General features: G+C 54.6%; 7 protein-coding genes across 7 annotated transcripts; 3 read left to right on the top strand and 4 right to left on the bottom strand.

The window, feature by feature from the left end:
• Positions 1–1,242: 1,242 nt before the first annotated feature.
• Positions 1,243–2,726, bottom strand: BGZ61DRAFT_515876 (uncharacterized protein; the record flags this gene model as incomplete). The annotated part of the gene is made up of 2 exons (XM_046252265.1): positions 2,267–2,726; positions 1,243–2,202 (listed from the first exon to the last, which is right to left on the bottom strand). Exons 1-2 carry the CDS (start codon positions 2,420–2,422, stop codon positions 1,243–1,245), a joined length of 1,116 nt encoding a protein of 371 aa, XP_046107981.1. The 5' UTR covers positions 2,423–2,726.
• Positions 2,727–3,944: 1,218 nt separating this feature from the next.
• Positions 3,945–4,607, bottom strand: BGZ61DRAFT_447188 (uncharacterized protein). The gene is made up of 2 exons (XM_046245304.1): positions 4,583–4,607; positions 3,945–4,502 (listed from the first exon to the last, which is right to left on the bottom strand). The coding sequence occupies exon 2, from the start codon at positions 4,500–4,502 to the stop codon at positions 4,002–4,004; it is 501 nt and encodes a 166-aa protein (XP_046107980.1). The 5' UTR covers positions 4,583–4,607; the 3' UTR covers positions 3,945–4,001.
• A 719-nt stretch (positions 4,608–5,326) lies between these two features.
• On the top strand, positions 5,327–6,951 carry BGZ61DRAFT_569859 (uncharacterized protein; the record flags this gene model as incomplete). The annotated part of the gene is made up of 2 exons (XM_046256037.1): positions 5,327–6,433; positions 6,808–6,951. 2 exons carry the CDS (start codon positions 5,327–5,329, stop codon positions 6,949–6,951), a joined length of 1,251 nt encoding a protein of 416 aa, XP_046107979.1.
• An 839-nt stretch (positions 6,952–7,790) lies between these two features.
• On the bottom strand, positions 7,791–9,563 carry BGZ61DRAFT_530075 (uncharacterized protein; the record flags this gene model as incomplete). The annotated part of the gene is made up of 1 exon (XM_046253507.1): positions 7,791–9,563. The coding sequence occupies one exon, from the start codon at positions 9,561–9,563 to the stop codon at positions 7,791–7,793; it is 1,773 nt and encodes a 590-aa protein (XP_046107978.1).
• Positions 9,564–10,037: 474 nt separating this feature from the next.
• On the bottom strand, positions 10,038–11,819 carry BGZ61DRAFT_492099 (carboxylesterase; the record flags this gene model as incomplete). Its single annotated transcript, XM_046250503.1, has 3 exons — positions 10,038–11,288; positions 11,350–11,462; positions 11,495–11,819. The coding sequence occupies 3 exons, from the start codon at positions 11,817–11,819 to the stop codon at positions 10,038–10,040; spliced, it is 1,689 nt and encodes a 562-aa protein (XP_046107977.1).
• A 1,072-nt stretch (positions 11,820–12,891) lies between these two features.
• Positions 12,892–14,691, top strand: BGZ61DRAFT_346541 (uncharacterized protein; the record flags this gene model as incomplete). Its single annotated transcript, XM_046239889.1, has 6 exons — positions 12,892–13,372; positions 13,426–13,502; positions 13,556–13,664; positions 13,718–14,022; positions 14,083–14,136; positions 14,200–14,691. 6 exons carry the CDS (start codon positions 12,892–12,894, stop codon positions 14,689–14,691), a joined length of 1,518 nt encoding a protein of 505 aa, XP_046107976.1.
• A 517-nt stretch (positions 14,692–15,208) lies between these two features.
• On the top strand, positions 15,209–16,499 carry BGZ61DRAFT_530072 (uncharacterized protein; the record flags this gene model as incomplete). The annotated part of the gene is made up of 3 exons (XM_046253506.1): positions 15,209–15,217; positions 15,295–16,074; positions 16,146–16,499. 3 exons carry the CDS (start codon positions 15,209–15,211, stop codon positions 16,497–16,499), a joined length of 1,143 nt encoding a protein of 380 aa, XP_046107975.1.
• Positions 16,500–16,942: the final 443 nt, after the last annotated feature.

The following is a 16,942-nucleotide window of genomic DNA, read 5'->3' as shown; positions in this document are numbered from 1 at the left end:
TGGGAAAATACCATTCTAGTGGAAATACGGGGATGATGCTATGACCTGATGAACTGTATGATGATGATTGATGACTAGGCTAGCTATGTGACAGACGGGTGTGTCGCAGGGGCGATCACCTCTGTCCCATATGCCTAGTATCTCAGGCGTAAAACGGGACAAGTCGGAACAAGGGTCCGACCTCGGGTCCACCAACAGATTCCTTCCATGAACCGACCTTATTAGATCCTGATCTTGACCTGGCACCCCACCGACTACCCCCAATCTGGTAGACCTCCAAGCCCTCAATCGGACGGACCTTTAGACCCCTAGGCAAGCAGACCTTCAAGCGACTGACTGACTGACTGACTGACTGGCCAACCTGCAGACTTTCAGGCCCTCGATCTGACAGACCCCCGGGCCCCTAGGCAAGCAGATCTGTGAGCCCTCTGCCTGACTGACCAACTGACCGACCGACCGACTGACTGATTAATCCAGCAGACTTCCAGGCCCCTGGGCAAGCAGACCTCCAGACTCTTGATCCGACAGACCACCAGGTCCCTAGGCGGGCAGACCTCTGAGCCCTCTGCCCTCCTAACTGACTGACTGACAGACGGAAAACAAGCGTGCCGCAGGCAGACCCCGGCAGGGCCGCCGGAGGCAAATATGACTTACTGGCCTGGGGCTACAGTTTTGCTTACCCCTATGACAGCTTGCTGACATCGGACCTAGTATAATCAGATGGTCGTCCCACTACAGCTCAGTTCTCAAAGACTGACGACACGCAAGGCATTCCCCTTCCATTAAATGCTGGCCGACGAGGTGGCACACTACCACTTCCACTGCGCCGGTCCCCCCCCTCAAATACCGGCCACATCCTCCTCCTCACGATGCTCTCCCAGGACATGGTATCGTACAATCGGTTGTCAATCCGCCACGGCGACGATGGGGCGGCGCAGGCGCACGACGCTCCGCGCTGGGGCAAAGTGCGCTGTCGGCGCGATTGGAGGCAGCTGGTGGAGGAGGAGACGATGATCTAGCTCAAGGAGCACGCTACGCTGTACAAGTGGAAATGGCAATTTGACTGGGGAGAGCCGTGTTCCATGATTCGCAGGACGCCGGCGGCAGCACTGTGTATGCCGGCCGGGACAGCTACGCGGACGAATTCAAGGGCGCGGACGAGGTTATGGCTCAGACATCTGCTCTGCTGTAAATAGAGTGTGAGTCGTAGAGGCAATCTAACTAAGATGGATGCCTACATCTCTATGTTTCCCGGCTGTAGCATCGCTCGATCCCACATCGACAAGGCTCCGGAGACTGGCTCCAATACGACCTCCCATAGTCGATCTCGACCCAACTCCCTGGCTCGATGTCCTTGACGGCCTTAACCATAATCCGCCAACGCCCCGACACCTTCATGCTCTCGAGACAGGCGTTGGGATCGCACGCATGGTTGACCTTGCGCGACCAGTTGCCATAGTGCCGCGGGTGAATCGTACACGCAGCCACTCCTCTCCCGCTCGAGGCAAGGTCGTAGCGGTGTAACTCGGCCGCGTATCCGTCGTCGTAGTGGTCCAGTGGCGCCAGCTCCCCGACGAACTCGCCCATCAGGTCGCCGGCCTCGTAGCGCTGAGAGGCCTGGACGCCGTCACCTATGTTGTCTGAAGGGACGACTCTTGGGCAGGGGCCGGGGCGGATTCGAGTCGTGATGCAGTCGCAGAATGAGCCGCTGCAGAGGTCGCATTGCTTGTCGCCGCTGGCGACTCTCGACGGATCCTCCTTTCGGGCGTCGATGCGGAAGGGCCCTCGCCAGTTGTCGAACTTGGACGGAGTCCAGAGGTTTGCCTGGATCTCCGTAAACGGGAGCAGCGGTGAGCCGCCTTCGTCTCGCTCCATCCAGGACATGTTGGGGTGCGAGGGCGCATGTCTCTTCCTCCGCAGGGTCCGTCTTCCATCCGGCTTGTCGGGCTTGAGGTAGGTGTAGCACTCCTTGAGGCGGCCGTTGCTGTGAAAGTATCGCGGAAGACCAGCCATACGGCGGCCGGCGAGAGGTCCCTTCGCGAAGACGCCGCCGTAATGCCTGAGCCTGGCCGGCGTCGAGTGCATCATCTGCCGCGCGAGCTCCAAGTCGTCTGCCTCGTGCGTCTCGTCCTTGGCCAGAGCCTGCCGACAGGCTCGCGCGGCCAAGCCGACGTTGAGAGTCGGGTCTGTGTCTGGAGGCGTCTATCTCCCCGTGTAAGTGAACCTTCCACCAAATAGGAGCCGCCTCGGCGCCAGTTCAACGTACCAGAACGTGAGATGCCCCTGTGTGCCGCGTAGCAACGTGGCGAGACAGGTGCCACGCCGATCCCAGAACTCGCCGGCCGCATATGCCGCATTGGCGGCCTTGGCTGGTGTAATGGTGCTGCATGGCGTCGTGAAGTTCGCTTCCAGAGGCTGACATGGCCCTGGATGGTACGTACGACCACTCAGTACCAGTGTGGTGTGATTTGGGCCGCAGTGACTCAAGCGTAGTGGAATTTGTGCATCGTGTAGTGTAGGACTGGATGTTCTTTCTTGGGTTGTGTGCCTGGCTGGGTAAGCATCTTGGTGACACAGGCACGCAAAGGGGAGATTGCACTCGCAGGGATCAACCACGGCTTCGCGTCGTCCAAGAGAAATATGACACAAAAGCAAGAAAAATGCCACGGCGAGACCGACATCTGTAGAGATGATGCCTTGACCGTAATGGCGGTGCAATTGTTGTTGCATCTGTCGGCGCATGTGAGTTGGATACCCATGCAGACACAACACCAAGAACCCAGAAAATCGGCAAAGTTGTAAGCCTCAAAAAAATTTCTCGATCATCAAGGCCTGTCCCAATCCCACCCTCTTTCCGTCGACCGATCCCTACGCCTATGTACAGAAAACATGTGCTGGAGACGATCATCGTAAGTCAGCACACGGTCCTGGGCGTTCCATCCAGGCTCGGGGCAGACACACCAGCTTCGTCCTGCCGAGCGTACGTCCTGTTCTGGGCGGCAGCGACGGGGAAGCTCCATGCGCCAAAGATGGGATGTGACTTGTCCGAGGTTGTAGTCCGGTCAGTGAGCGCTGCCCCGGGATTTGGAGGGCTCGCGTGCTGGAACAAGCCGACCGCGTTTTTAATGCATTCGTCGAGAGTCGGCTCTTCAACTGATGGAGGCGAGGGAGGACAGTTGTGTCGTTGGGGTGCTCGAATCCTGGGTTTCTGGCTGGCAACCCGTCGTGTGCGTCGCTCCAACGAGCCAGACAAGGAAAAGTCCCGCTTCGTGAAAGGGCTCGGCATCTTTGACACCTCCAGGCGCAGTAGCAGCGGAATACTGGCCTGTGATTGCAGTCAAAACTGTGTTTTTTGACCTTGTGCCGGCAACTTGCTCACCTTTAGGGAGCAGACAGAAGTTAGATTAGTTATTGCAGCCAAAAGCTGGAGCGTAGTTGTAACTGTGGCCTCCCCCGACCAGCTTCACCTTCAGCCTTCTGCTCGCCATCCTGATCCCCTCCAAACAAAGAGACATGTCGGTAAATGCTTGCCACGCCCCTCCGCCACCAATGCCCACTGCCGTCGGGCGACAGAGCCGATCCATGACGAGCAGGTCGTGGCCTGTGAAGCCCCGGGCGTTGTCGGCGTCGCAGTCCGCGTTGAAGAAGCGGGTGCAGCTGCCGGGCGCAATCGTGGGGTTTGACCTTACCGGGGGCAATAGTGACGATGCGGGTGTGTCGAGATTCTCTGTCGGCGGTGTGCAGTTCAAGACAGCTTCTTGGGATGGGTGGTGAGAGCGAGGAGTGAATGAGTCTTGCAAGGGAGAGCTGCGAGGGAGAGACGGCTTTATGGCCAATATGGCCTGGGGGAGGGTATACCGCATTCCTTCATTTGCGTCATACTTAAGGTACCTAGGCAGTCGAACAAGAGGTACCCAGACTACATGTCCATCTCCAAATCTGTTCCCATTGCCACCTCAGCCTCTGGTATCCAACATCCCAGTCCCCAACATCCCAAAACCTCAAGGCTTCCTCGTTTTCGTCTCCTCCCAGTGGCACAGATCTGCCAACTTAACCCGCTTCTTCTTCGAAACGGCCTCCTCGCTCTGCATCACGGTGTACTGCGAGAGCACAGGCATGAAGACGCGATCGTACAACTCACGCAGCTCGGGGGTGGAAATGATCGAGGCTGCCTTCACGAGTATGTCGTTCCACTCATTGTCGTCCTCGTCGGGCAACAGGGAGATCCCCTGCCGCCGGAGCTCCCAGTAGTCATCGCGGCGCGAGAACTTGGCGTCGCGGCGGTAGGTGTTGTGGCGCCGCAGCAGGGGTGTCCCATGCTCGGCGTAAGCGTTCAAGACCAGACTGTTTATGGCTTTGGCGTTGCCGTTGAGCGTCGACAGGTCGGCCGGGTAGAAGGGCTTCTTGGACGGGTCGAGGCCGAGCGTCTCGTAGATTGTCATCGGTCGGGTATGTGGAGATCGGGCCACAAGGTTGCGGTGGACGCTGCAGAGTTGAACCATCTGGGGAATCGAATTAACATTCTCGTATTAGAAAGCAACGGGAGAAAAGAGGCACTTCCGTGTCCTTTTGGGTTACTCACGGCAGGCGAGAGCGGCTCGTTGGCGACGGAGGAAGACCACATCAAAGCAACAGCCAGGACCAACAGGGAGCCTGCGAGGACGACCCAAAACCGCCTCAGGAGGCTGAGGAGGGTGGGGCGTCTGGCTACGTTGGCCCGTCTTGCGATGACTTCGAGGCCGAAGTTGCCATCAGTGATCTCGCGTTGCTCGGCTCCGGGACTCATCTTGTTGGTAAGGTAGGGGGGAATCTTTTCTTCACGATGGTGGCTTGAGTTGCGCGATGACAAGTAGTGTAGCTTCGTGTTGAGAAGATGAAGATGAGAGAGTCTTTATGTCTACGACGCGGAGGCACCGTCAACTGGGTAGTCACCTTCGTAGTCCATGTTTGCGTCCAGGCAGCGAGCGTGGTGTTTGACATGTTTGACAAAGACTGAATTCAGGCGAGCCGGATCACACTTCCACAAAGCAAGAGTCTCCCCTTCGTCGGCTTGTTTTATCCTAACTACCAAGACGAGACAAACTCAGGTGAGCCGGATCACACTTCCACCAAGCAAGCGTCTCCCCTTCGTTGGCTTGTTTTAACTGAACTACCAAGACGAGACAAACCCAGGTGATCCGCATCACACTTCCACAAAGCAAGCGTCTCCCCGTCGTTGCCTTGTGTTAACTTACCTACCGAGACGAGACGAGACAAGTCTGCCTCCTCAACATCCTGAAGTTTGCCAACTCCATAAGTATTCACCCCGAACCGACCTGCCACAACGATGCCGGGCCGCAACAACGAGGAGGAGGAGGAGGAGTCCGCCGCCAGCACACATCATCACCTCCACAAGACCCTCCTCTACATGACTCTGTTCCTGTTCGCACTATCCTCCACGATCTTGGTCTTCAAGTATGCCGTCACCGGGATGAGCGCCGACGCCCTGGGTGTCCTTAACGCTACCGTCTCCGGCGGCTTCGGGTACGTGGGCGTCGCCATGGGGTCGCTTCTACGTGCCCTCGAAAGCGGCAAACCGGGCCCTGAATCTCTCGCCCTTGAGATCTCGCCCCTCATACCGAAAATGGCGACTATCCAGGCGTCCGTCGAAAAGGGATTGAACGACATGATGCTCGTCATGGACCTGATGCCGCACGACGAGTTGTTCGAGTTCGGGTTCCCCTTCTCCGACGGGCCAGCTTCCATCCTCGCAACGACCAACACCGAGTTCGACGAGAGCATGAGCGACCATCTGCACCGCGAGCGTCAGGCGATGCGCCAGCTCCTCGCCGCCATCGAGTCGCGTCCGGCGACGAGATTTCTCCCTTCCGACCCCGACGCCGGCTGGTTTGCGCCCGTTGCTCGGCGATTTAATGGTCAGCCACGAAAGGAGATGCTGGCTCGCTTTGACGGCTTCATCCACGTCTTGGAGGACGCCAAGACAGCACGCCACCGATGGATCAAGCACCTCAGATATGAGGGCCATTTCATGGACGCCGTCAGAGAGCTCAAGAGGACTTCGTGCCAGAGCGCTTTGGGTCTAGGGACTTCGTGGACGGAATTAATCGGAACACGGTCCAGGGGCTGGTTGATGTCCAGCATGGACCCCCACGGGTTTGAGGCCCTCATGCACGTTCTCGAGGCGACGCAGCCTCACATGGACATCCTGTGCAAGATGGTTCACGAAGGGGAAAAGTCCATCTCGCACGTGCGGGACCGGATGACGGAAGACTTGCGCTTCATCGGCGACGCGCTGCAGATGTTGGCGGGCCAGCGGCGGGAGCTGGCGGAGCTGGCAAGCGGGCAGTTTAACCGGGAGGTTGTAATGGAGGCTGAGGGTGGCTTATTGAAGTTCACAGCCGAGCGCTGGTTCAACAAGACGTCTAAATACCTGGTAAAGAAGTAGCCTGGGATGAGAGAGGGTAGTATGGGTGGAGTTGTATGTATTGTAGATGCCAGATGGGTATGCTGTCTGCGCTATCAAGGCTTCCAAGCCACGCCACGCAGTCAAATTCAGACTCGTATCCTTGCTCACACGCTCCAATAGCAGCTCTTGATCCAAAAGTTATCTGTATGCACCAATATGACTTGTACGGATTGTGAAAAACTGGCACACCATCACTCCCCTTCCCACGGCACTACTCCCGCGTGTCTCGATTCCCTCTAACCTGAGCGACGACCACCTGGTTCGCCGTGCGTAGCTTGTGCACCCTGCCCTGTCACTCTATGGACTGCTCCCAGAGGATGCTGGCCTGACGTGTGGCGTAGCCGCGCCTGGTCTTGTCGGCCTGCATCTCCGACATCAGGGCCTCGTCACAATTTGGCGGTGGCCGTGCTACTCGCCCAGGCCGGATTGGGGCACCGGAGGAAGCGGACGAAGGGGAGGTCAGTATTGATCCGCCTGGGCAGTGAAGGAGAACCCTAGGATGAGGAGAGCGTGGATATAGAGATTCTAAGTTCAATACAGACGATGCCTTCAATACAGACGATGCCTTCAACAGAGACCATACCTTCAACAGAGACCATGCCTTCAACAGAAACTCTACTGAATCCTGACTCCCGAGATATCCTTTCCCATGTACTGACACAAGCACAATTCCAACACTCGAGCACCATCTCACCTCAACCTCTCTTGTGTCTCAACCTCTCTTGTGTCTCAACCTCTTTTGTGTAACCAACAACGACCCTAACGCGATCCGTGCCACCCGCACTCCCCTCTGCCAATGCGTCCCATCCATCCACCTCGCTATTGCAATAATTATCGGCCCTTGCGCAAACAATCGTCTCGCCGGGTGAATAATTATCGGCCCTAACGCGTTCGTCCGACCCGTTAAATAAACACTACCGCGTTGGATGGATGGATATGGGAGACGGCTGCTGGAGTCTTGAATGCCGCCGTCACGAGGCAATCCTCTCTCTGGCTTTGCTTCACACTGAGGGCGAGCTCTTCTTTTGGTTTCATTATTGCCTCTTATGTTGCCTCTACCGCGGGAAAAGAGTGCATTGGAGGACACGTAGATTTGCCCGGTAGAGCGAAGTCCTGAAGCAGGTGTTAATTGCTTGGGCGTCCTCATCCAGTGCGCCATTCACGTTTCAGAGGCCCATGTTTCACTCCATCACATTGCACACGGTTCAAACCCACGCGAGGCTTGGGGAGGATCCATGTTACCCTTGCTACGCTCCACCTCGTGTTGTAAATAGGTACATAGCAATGCCTCATCTACCTTCCTTTAGATACGGCATCCGCCATATCAATCATCGTACTCCGTGTTGTTCCGGGGCCTCACCCGCAACAAGTCGCAATTCCACCACGACTCATACGCCAATGGTAGCACCATGGCAGGATCCGGCATGAATAGTACCACGGCATCGGCCATGTCCTGATCGTTATGATCGTAAGCATCGACATCGTCCACCTCGTCGACATCGTCCACCTCGTTGACGTCGTCCACCTCGTTGACGTCGTCTACCTTATCGTGTCTGCCGGGTAGATTCCGCAGCCTCTCCTTCAAGTCAGCACAGATCCCGATGCTCTTGGACGAATTAGGCCGCCCTCTCTCGCCTCGTGATCGCCTCGTCATCCACCCGCTCTCTGTCCAGACATATCTCGAGCCAGGGAGCGCAACCCCCGGCGGCATATCTGACGCAGATATAAGCTCCCCTATAAGCTGAGTCCATGCGGCCTCGCAGCCGAGCACGGCGTCCTTCATAGCTGTCACGGCGTCTAGCTTTGCGAGGAGGCCAGGGACGTTGACGCGGGCTTCCCGCACACGTAACGCGGCCTGGGAGATATTCTTTATTTCGGCCATCATTCTGGCCTCGTCGTGGGAAACCCTGCGCAGGTGGCCCGACGGGACTGGAGCGGCGGCGACGGACCGGACGACGACGTCTTCGGCGATGTGACCCAGCTTGCCGAGCGCCTTGTCAGCCTCGAGTAGCTTTGTCTTAAGCGAGGAAAGGTCTGCGCGTGGCTTGGTGCTGAATTTGCCTGCTGCGAAACTGGTGTTTGAGGTGAGGAGGTTGCGGATAGCCTGGACTGTCTTGGGTTGGTTGCTGTCTGCAGACCAGAGTGACAGCTCCTTGATTTTAACCCATATAGATTCGAATCTTCGTCTGACCGTAGTGAAAGATGTCCAAGGCAATGCTTTACTGTCGGCTCGTGACGCCTTGTTCTCCTCAATACTGCGATTTAAGACGTCTCCCAAACCCCAGAGAAATCTGACTGAATCGAAGCGCCATGCAAACAACTCGAGGCCTTGCCAATACAAAGATTGAGACCGCCTGATTGTGCCGTCGATATAAGTGCACAAGGCACACACATCGACATCACCCTGTTCAAATGTGTCAACCCCGACGTCCTCGTCGAAGCGAGCATTTCGCCGAATGAACACAGCTATCTTGTTCTTGGTCACGACGGGGCCGCCATCAGGAGTCCACATGTCAGCCCGCGAATATAGCTCTAGGCACAGAGCGAGGGCGTCGTGTTGCAGCCGATTGAACAAGTCGCCGTCGTCGCTCTGGAGCAGCGGGTACGCCGCCGTCGCGTACGTCTCGGCCATGGCTATGACGTCGTCGTAGAGTGCCAGGGGTTCATAATACACGTAAACGCCGGAAGGCACCAACCCGTGTGCAGAGCGAGGCAGGATGGGCGCGACGATGGAGCAGAGACAAAGGGCCGCGAGGGTTGCCTCGAGGGTCAGTCGTATCAAAGTGTTGGTGGCCCACACGCGCTTCAGGCTCTCCTTGAGACTCGGCCGGCGTGTCGACGGACTCCATTCGTCTTGCTCGTCGCCATCCGGAGGCTCCGTGTCCGTGTCCGTGTCCGTGTCCGTGTCTTGAGGTTGGCTAGTCTGGACGTTCTCAAGGAAGGGGCTGTCGTTCTCGCGCGCATGGTTCTCGCCCGCATTGTTGTCGCCCGCATTGTTGTCACCTTGGTCATTCTGGGCGTAGCTATTGGTTGTATCATCCGGAGAGGGCGTTGCAGCGTCAATTGGTCGCGCATTGGGAATGTAATGAGGATACATGCTTGCGAATGGGATTGATCGTCGATGTTGGAGATTGAGAGTGAATCGGAGGATTGAGATTGAAACGGAGGATTGAGATGATACCGAGGAACCACCGAGTCCTTTGATGTCAATTCGACCTCTCCCTTAGGTTAGGCGCTTGGATCAAGACACGTCGTAATGAGGTGACAGTCGTTGTGAGAGAAAAGCCACATGGGTTGGGTCTATGTTTGCTCGAGTCACATGGACAAGGCATCGTGGTGGTTTTTTATGGTGGCACAGTAGGCCTCGTCCGCCACACAGGTAAAGATCCGAGTGCATTTAACCTAGAGTACCATATTACAATTCTAACTAAAGCACTTAAAATAGTTCAAATTGTGAGTCGTTTAGAGCGTAAAGGATAAGATAAAGTAGCCGCTGGATTATAAAGCATAATTAAATGTACACTCGGCGTTCCACCTTAGCATCTACACCTACAGCGATTACTTCCATGGCTTAAAATTTTAGCGACCCGATATTGCCAACAAGCCACTGGTAAGAATCGGACCTGAAATCGTCATTAATAACGGTCGCCTTGTCGGCAAAGAATTGAATGAGCTTCTGTCCATTCTTCCACTGCGGCCAGTTTGGGTATTTTCCACTGGCTCCTACATTTGGGTCCTGGGAGGTGACAAAGTTCAGATAGTACGAGCGAATACTGCGCGCCGCATAGTTGTCCTTGATGCCGTAAAACACCTGGATGAGATCAGAACCGTGGAACGTTCCGAGAATCGGCGTGCCTTGGTTGTAGGATGCCATGTAGGCCCATGAAGGCACATCAGCGTTCAATCCAGTGGTCACCTGAAGAAGGAGTCGGCGGCTAAGAATGAAGACAAGATCTCCCAGAATTGCGGCGCGCCGTTTGAACCCGGGGAAGATTTCATTGAGAATCCCAGAACGGAATGGACTGCCTTCGATGATGGCACTTAAGCCGCTGTTGTAAGTGTCGATCAAGCCCGCCAGCTGGGTCTTCGTTGCAGAGCTAAAGTAGTATTTCTGAAGGTAGTCTGACAGCTTGTCGCTCGAAGTGAGGTTTGATTGGAAAATACTGAAGAGCGTGCCCTCGTCCTCTTGGTTTCCGAGGATCATTGGAACGGCCGCATACTTTCCGCTGGCGGCCAGTACGTCTGGAGAGGATGTAAGAGTCCGGCCGTCGGGTCGTGGTAGGTACGAGAGAGCCAGAGAGTTGTAAGACAGGATCCCGGGGACTGAAGTGACGGCGTTGAGAAACGTGGTGTAATCCAGTCCGCGCAAGCAATTGAGGGTATCAGCCTTGCCCGAACATCCCGCAGTCTTGACGACTTGATCGTAGACTGCCTGGCCTTTCTTCGAGCTCAACGGGTCTGCTGGAATGACACCTCCCGAGTTCATAATGGCTCCGCGGAACAGAGGCCTGCCTTTGTAGGTGTGATCGCCGTCAAAGAGAGCCATCTGGTCAAAGACTGAGATCGCTCCAGCTGATTCGCCCCAAATTGTCACCTTGGATGGGTCGCCACCGAACGCTGCAATGTTATCAGCCACCCATTCTAGACCCATGCGCTGGTCGAGAAGGCCAATGTTGCCTGATCCATCGGCTTCGATTTCCTTTCCGGGCATAAATCCGAACCCGGCCACTCGGTAGTTGACAGCGACAAAGACGAACGGTTGGCTGATGTCCACGCCATAATTGACAAGACTGGTTCCGTCGTACATAGATGACCATCCAAGCTGCAAGTAGAGTATTAGTGACTGCCCTCTTTGGGTAAATTGGTACAGAGTATTCACGTACCTCGAAACCGCCACCGAAAATCCAGTAGAGAACTGGAAGCTTCGCGCCAGCCTTGGTTCCCTCAGGCCTAGCCACCGTGATGGTAAGACAGTCCTCGCTCTGGCCAGTTGCTTCTTGAACAAAAAAGGGATGTTCGCGATGGAACCGAGCAAGTCGAATAAGAAGTCTGTACTCTCTGTGCTAGCCACCATCTGGGGGCATGCTCCAGCAGGACCGGTACCATCGAAAACGCCGAGGGATCTCTCCAGGCGCTTGGGTGGTCTCAATCGCAGCTGTCCCACCGGTGGTTCGGCGTACGGAATTCCACCAAAGGACTCGACCTTGTTCTTCACGTTGCCTAGAATGGTGGCAGAGGGAAGAATGACAGTGGCAGTCCCAGTGGCGCGCTCCTCGAGGTGCTGCTCCGTTGGGGAGGACACGACCAGAGCGGCGCTGAAAACTGCCAAAAGGCCCGAGATGCGTGACAGCATGATGAAGACTTTGAAGATAATCGAGGCTTCGATGGCTTGAGGGTCAAGATGTTGAAAGCGATGCCTAACAACTCAAGCATCCAACGAGGCATTCTCTACTCCTGTATTTATTCTTAACAATACACTCAACTATCGTCAACCGCATCCCTCGGCCCGTGAAATCTAGACATGTGAGCTGAGCTCTTTTCATCACACTCACGCTTGTCTTGCTTTGGTCACTTGGTGTTGCTAACTTGCGGTGATCGCTCCAGTTCAAGATTAATACCCCACCATCCATCCCCATGGGGAGCTAATGCGGGGAATCACCGCATCGCATCGTGAGAATAGGGAAACGATCGTCCAATGGTATTGGCTTCTGTCCGCGGCGGAGCGGAATCGTTCGAGTTTGATTCAATCTAGATTAGTTCCTTGAAAGGGAGCCAAGCCACCCCGCAATGTTGTGATTGCCAAGCCGGATACGAGGCGAATCACAGGTACTGCGTCGAACTAAGGTTGCTCACGTTGAGGGACCTTGCAGAATCGCCACGCTATGATTGGTATCTCGCCTGTTCTCCTTGATTCGCCTGAGTGACTGGCTCTGACCCTTGATCCCGCAAGAAGGGCGGGGTAGTGTGGTCGACGTCGACCAGCCACCGGGATTATTATCCAGAGTCGGAATGCTTGGCAACGCCTCTTGCAGGTTGGGCGTCAAACTCCGCAAGGACAAGCTTGGGACATCCAGACGATTTGCTTCCCCCCTTCCTTCAGCATCTCAAATTGGAGGACCGCCAGGTTATGCTTCACAAACCTCATTGACAGGAGGGCGAACTTGAGAAAACCTCGGTCAATCGTGTGTTCACATGCCGTATGCATTGATTCCTCAACAATTTCTTTCTGAAGGTCGTTTGAGATGCGCAGATCAAGGTTCTGCTAGTTTAGTTGATCAGTTAGACCCTTAATACGCGAGACTCAAACGAGCACCGAGCATTGTTAAATTCTCAGCAAGTGTTATATAAACCCAATCCAGATCCAGATCATCCATTGACGATGTCGCAAAACCCATGTACCTATACCTTCACTTCCTCGTCCAATTATGCAAATCTCCAGTCACGTACTGTTCCTCGCCATAGGCCTCTTTGGTCGCTCGACTCTCGCAGATGCGGGAGCCTCCACAGAGGCAGCCTGCAAGGAGTTGTCCAAAGCCCTCCCAGGTCGAGTTTCCCTCCCTCTGAGCATTGACTACTACCGCGAGTCTACTGAATACTGGTCAACCGTGCTTAGAGACATCAAGCCTGCTTGCGTTGTTGTCCCGGAGTCTGCCTCCGAAGTCGCAACGGGGGTGAAGATCGTGAACAAGTATCCAGACGTCAAGTTCACTGCAAAGAGCGGAGGGCATGACCCGAATCCTGGCCATGCCACCGTTCGCGACGGGGTCCTTTTCTCGCTCAGCGAAATTTCGGGAACTACATTTGACAAAAGCAGCAGCCTCGCCTATGTGAAGCCCGGAGGTGAATGGAACGACGTTATCACCACTCTGAACCAATATGGCGTCACTGTGGTGGGAGGTCGGCTAGGTAAGAATGGAGTTGCCAGGATCTTGCCTTCTTCTAATACAGACGACCTGTAGGCATTGTCGGGATCGGTGGATATCTAACTCAGGGAGGGATATCCTTCCTGAGCGCACAATATGGACTGGCCGCTGACGTGAGTACAATGGATACAAAACTTGTAAGAACGGAGCTGACTATACATCATAGAGCATCGTGGGCTGGGAGCTAGTCACGGGCAATGGGACTATTGTCAACGTCAATGCCCAGGATCAACCCGAACTCGCCGTTGCCCTACGCGGGAGCGGTAGTCAATTTGGTTAGTATACGGATCCTTGAATCCGAGTACACAAACGACTAACACAGGCAAAGGAATCGTCACGAAGTTTACCATCAAGACATACCCCATCGGCCAAGTCTGGGGCGGTCTTCGCATCTACGAGGAGTCCAAAACCGACGAAATCTTCAAAGCTCTCCACAACTTTATACCGGCGAATGGACAAGAGCAAAAGGCTGCCATCATCGTCTCCAATCTGGTCGCCATCGGCGGTACACGAGCTTTCATCATCTTCTACTTTTATGATGGGCCGACACCGCCGACCTCGGGGCCGTTTGCAGACTTTCTCAAAATTGGATCTTTGATCTCAATCACTAAGGCGCAAACGTACCCCCAGCTGGTAAGACACTCAGATTTACAATCACAGAGGCTAAATGACGGTACTGATTCAAAATAACAGCTGGAGTTCAACGGTGCCGGTGCCTCTTTATTGAACTCGAGGGTCTCGTTCAGGGTAAGGCCCAGGCTCCATGATTCCATTCACGTCTTGACCACCTAACTGATTAACTTGTTACAGACACTTACGATTCCTTACGTTTCTGACAATCCTACCATCTACTCCGAAATCTCCACCAGGATGAAGGACATAACAAAAGCTTACTTGTCAAACCCTCTACGATTGACTTCCCAGTGCACAGTCGATTTCCAGCCACTGCCCTCGATCGTGGGCAGACACACCGATGAACGAGGTGGCAACGCCATGGGTCTCACGGAGTCGGATCCCGATCGTATTATTCTAGAAATTCAATGCTCCTGGTCAAGTGCAAACGATGACGAGGCGATGCAACAGTTCTCCAGGGACCTGACGACCTGGATTGAAAGCAGAATTCCTGTTTGGCTTGAGGGAAGTCAGATCAAGGAGGTTTACCTTCCATTGTTCATGAACGATGCCATGGGAGATCAGAATGTCACAGGCAGCTACCGAGATTATGCAAAACTGAAGTCTCTGCAGCTGCAGGCAGACCCTGAGGGTATCCTGAGGACAAGAACTGGCGGTTTTAAATATTGATTGGGACTTTTGATGCCAGGACATTGGATGAAGGGCATGGTTGTACAATTCGAGATGGGAGAGTAGTTGAAGGCTGTGGTCGTATAGCGTAACCTATCTGGCCCAGGGTTCAGATGATGAGTTTCAACAAACATCAACTCCGTACTGGATGAGATCTTTTCCGCTTGATACCCCTGGTATATCTGTGTCGAGAAATCGGATGTGTCATGCCTTTCTGACTACGGCAACAGGTTGAACCTCACCCCGCGTCCTCGCGAGCCAGGGGGCTGATCCTAACAGACCAGGCCCCCATGCAAGTTCAACAACCCATGCGATGCTAAGACAAACCGGGAATAGATTCATGGTCATCATCTCCCTTGTCACATCTACCCCACCTTTTAACTTTACCTTTTAGGCGTTCTCCGCCGTTGCCTCGGCCTAATCCCGAAAGTAATAAAGCCTGGCATATGAGATGACGATCTCGTCCATCAAAGCAGTTAGTCTATGAGCATCATTGGGTTGCGTCTGAGCGTAGAAAATGACTGGTGTACTTAACCGAATGGTCGACGTCGACCGACTTTTACGATCTCATCTTGACTTTTCGCGCATATTAATCGCCTCCAGAACAATCGCAGGAACTCAGCTACCCGTACACCTATGACCAAGTCTCCATCGCCCGTCGCTTCTAAGCGACGACGGATTCGGACTGAAGCGCAACTGAACCAAAAGAGAAAGGCGGATCGAGTCAAGCACAAAGAGAACCGCGACGAGCACAAGGCACGAATGGAGCGTATGGAGGGAGACATTGCGCAAATCTTCAAGAACCTCGACGATATCTCGACACAGCTGCGCGCTATTCCTCAGCTTGGGGCGAGCTTTGTCGCGTCTCAGCAGCGATGGCTGCAGGTTCTCATTGCCAACATGAGCCTCGGAGGAGCATCAGCCGCATTTGCCGTTCCCAGTGAGGCCCTTGATCTTGAGCTCCTGGTTCGCAACCCAGCCATCCCGATGCAATGGTCGCCCGGATCTGCCGCCAGAAACGCGAGCCCCCGGCCGTTGTATCCAGATATAGAGCAACCCCTGCCAGCGCTGGGACCGATATTGCTCCCGCCCGTGCTGTCGAGCCCGCCCGTCAAATGTTGGTGTGGAGTCGAGCACTTTTCTCAATCCAACTGCTTGGAGTACCACAGCTTCACCATCCTCTACGAGACCCATGCTGCCTTTCCCCATGATCCACACCAAGCCCGATCCCTTCCCCGGAATCCATCCCTACCAAATCTGTCGCTCCACTCCCATGGAGATAATGTGGTTGTACGCTTCCTCACCTCGTTCCTCAAGGGGTTTACAATGGCCGGCGTGGAGACGCTGTTTGGGGTCTACTTTTTTGCATATCGGCTCATGCGGGTATGTTGAACCTCTATTCCCCTGTTACTCTACCTCGCAAAGTGGGCTGATTTCTGTGTGTACTCGAACAGTGGCGGTTATACCCGGATTCCATCACGCGGCAGGATGTTCCAGCCTGGCTTCTTCCCACAAAGGTGCAAGACACGTGTCCCCATCCAGTCAGTATTGACTACATCCCGTGGCCCGATCTCCGAGACTTTCTGTGCACCCACCAAAGGCTAGAGTCCGGTCACTCTGTGAAGCTGTACTTGGAGTCCCTTCGGCTCCGGTGGCCAGTTGGCTGTCCACTGCTTGCTGTGAATGGCGAAGGCCTCGTGGACGTAAGTCCGGAATTCGAGGCAGCCGTATTCGACCTTGGCAACTGGAGTCTGAGCCCTGAATGGGAGGATGCATTTCCTAGATTAGTGTCACTCGTCCACTCCTAAGGGGGGTGGCCGTCGTCCGGCAGTCGACCATCGGTCTAAGGGAAGATAGAAAACATGTGCTGATGGCAAAATAAATGCTTGGTATGCCTCGGTCAGAGGTCATGTTATTCACTTTGAACTTCGTAGTGGGTGGTTGTATGGTAGACAAGACAACTTTCATCAAACTCAAACATACATCCAGTCTGTGGGCAGCATCCTCAAAGACCACACAGAGAACCACCCGTCATTTCAGTAGCATTACGCCTATTTGAAAACATCCACCTGTCCGTGCATATCTCTGGTAGTTGAACGTGGAGCTGAGGGTGGTTCCCCGCATCCCGCGAAGCCCCTGGTATGCACATGAATCACTTCACTTGACCATGTTTGGCTAGGACGGAACACTCCGTTGTTTATCCCCAGAGGTTGATCGAATGTCAGCCGACATCTAGATCTCACATGCGAGC

The sequence above is a fragment of the Ilyonectria robusta genome (genome assembly GCF_021365365.1).
Source record: "Ilyonectria robusta strain PMI_751 chromosome Unknown BGZ61scaffold_5, whole genome shotgun sequence".
Lineage (NCBI taxonomy): Eukaryota > Fungi > Ascomycota > Sordariomycetes > Hypocreales > Nectriaceae > Ilyonectria > Ilyonectria robusta.
This window is presented reverse-complemented; position numbering and strand designations above follow the sequence as displayed.

Bases quoted from the DNA above. Each gene is read 5' to 3' on its own strand.
- BGZ61DRAFT_447188 (XM_046245304.1), bottom strand. From the start codon at position 4,502: ATGGTTCAACTCTGCAGCGTCCACCGCAACCTTGTGGCCCGATCTCCA.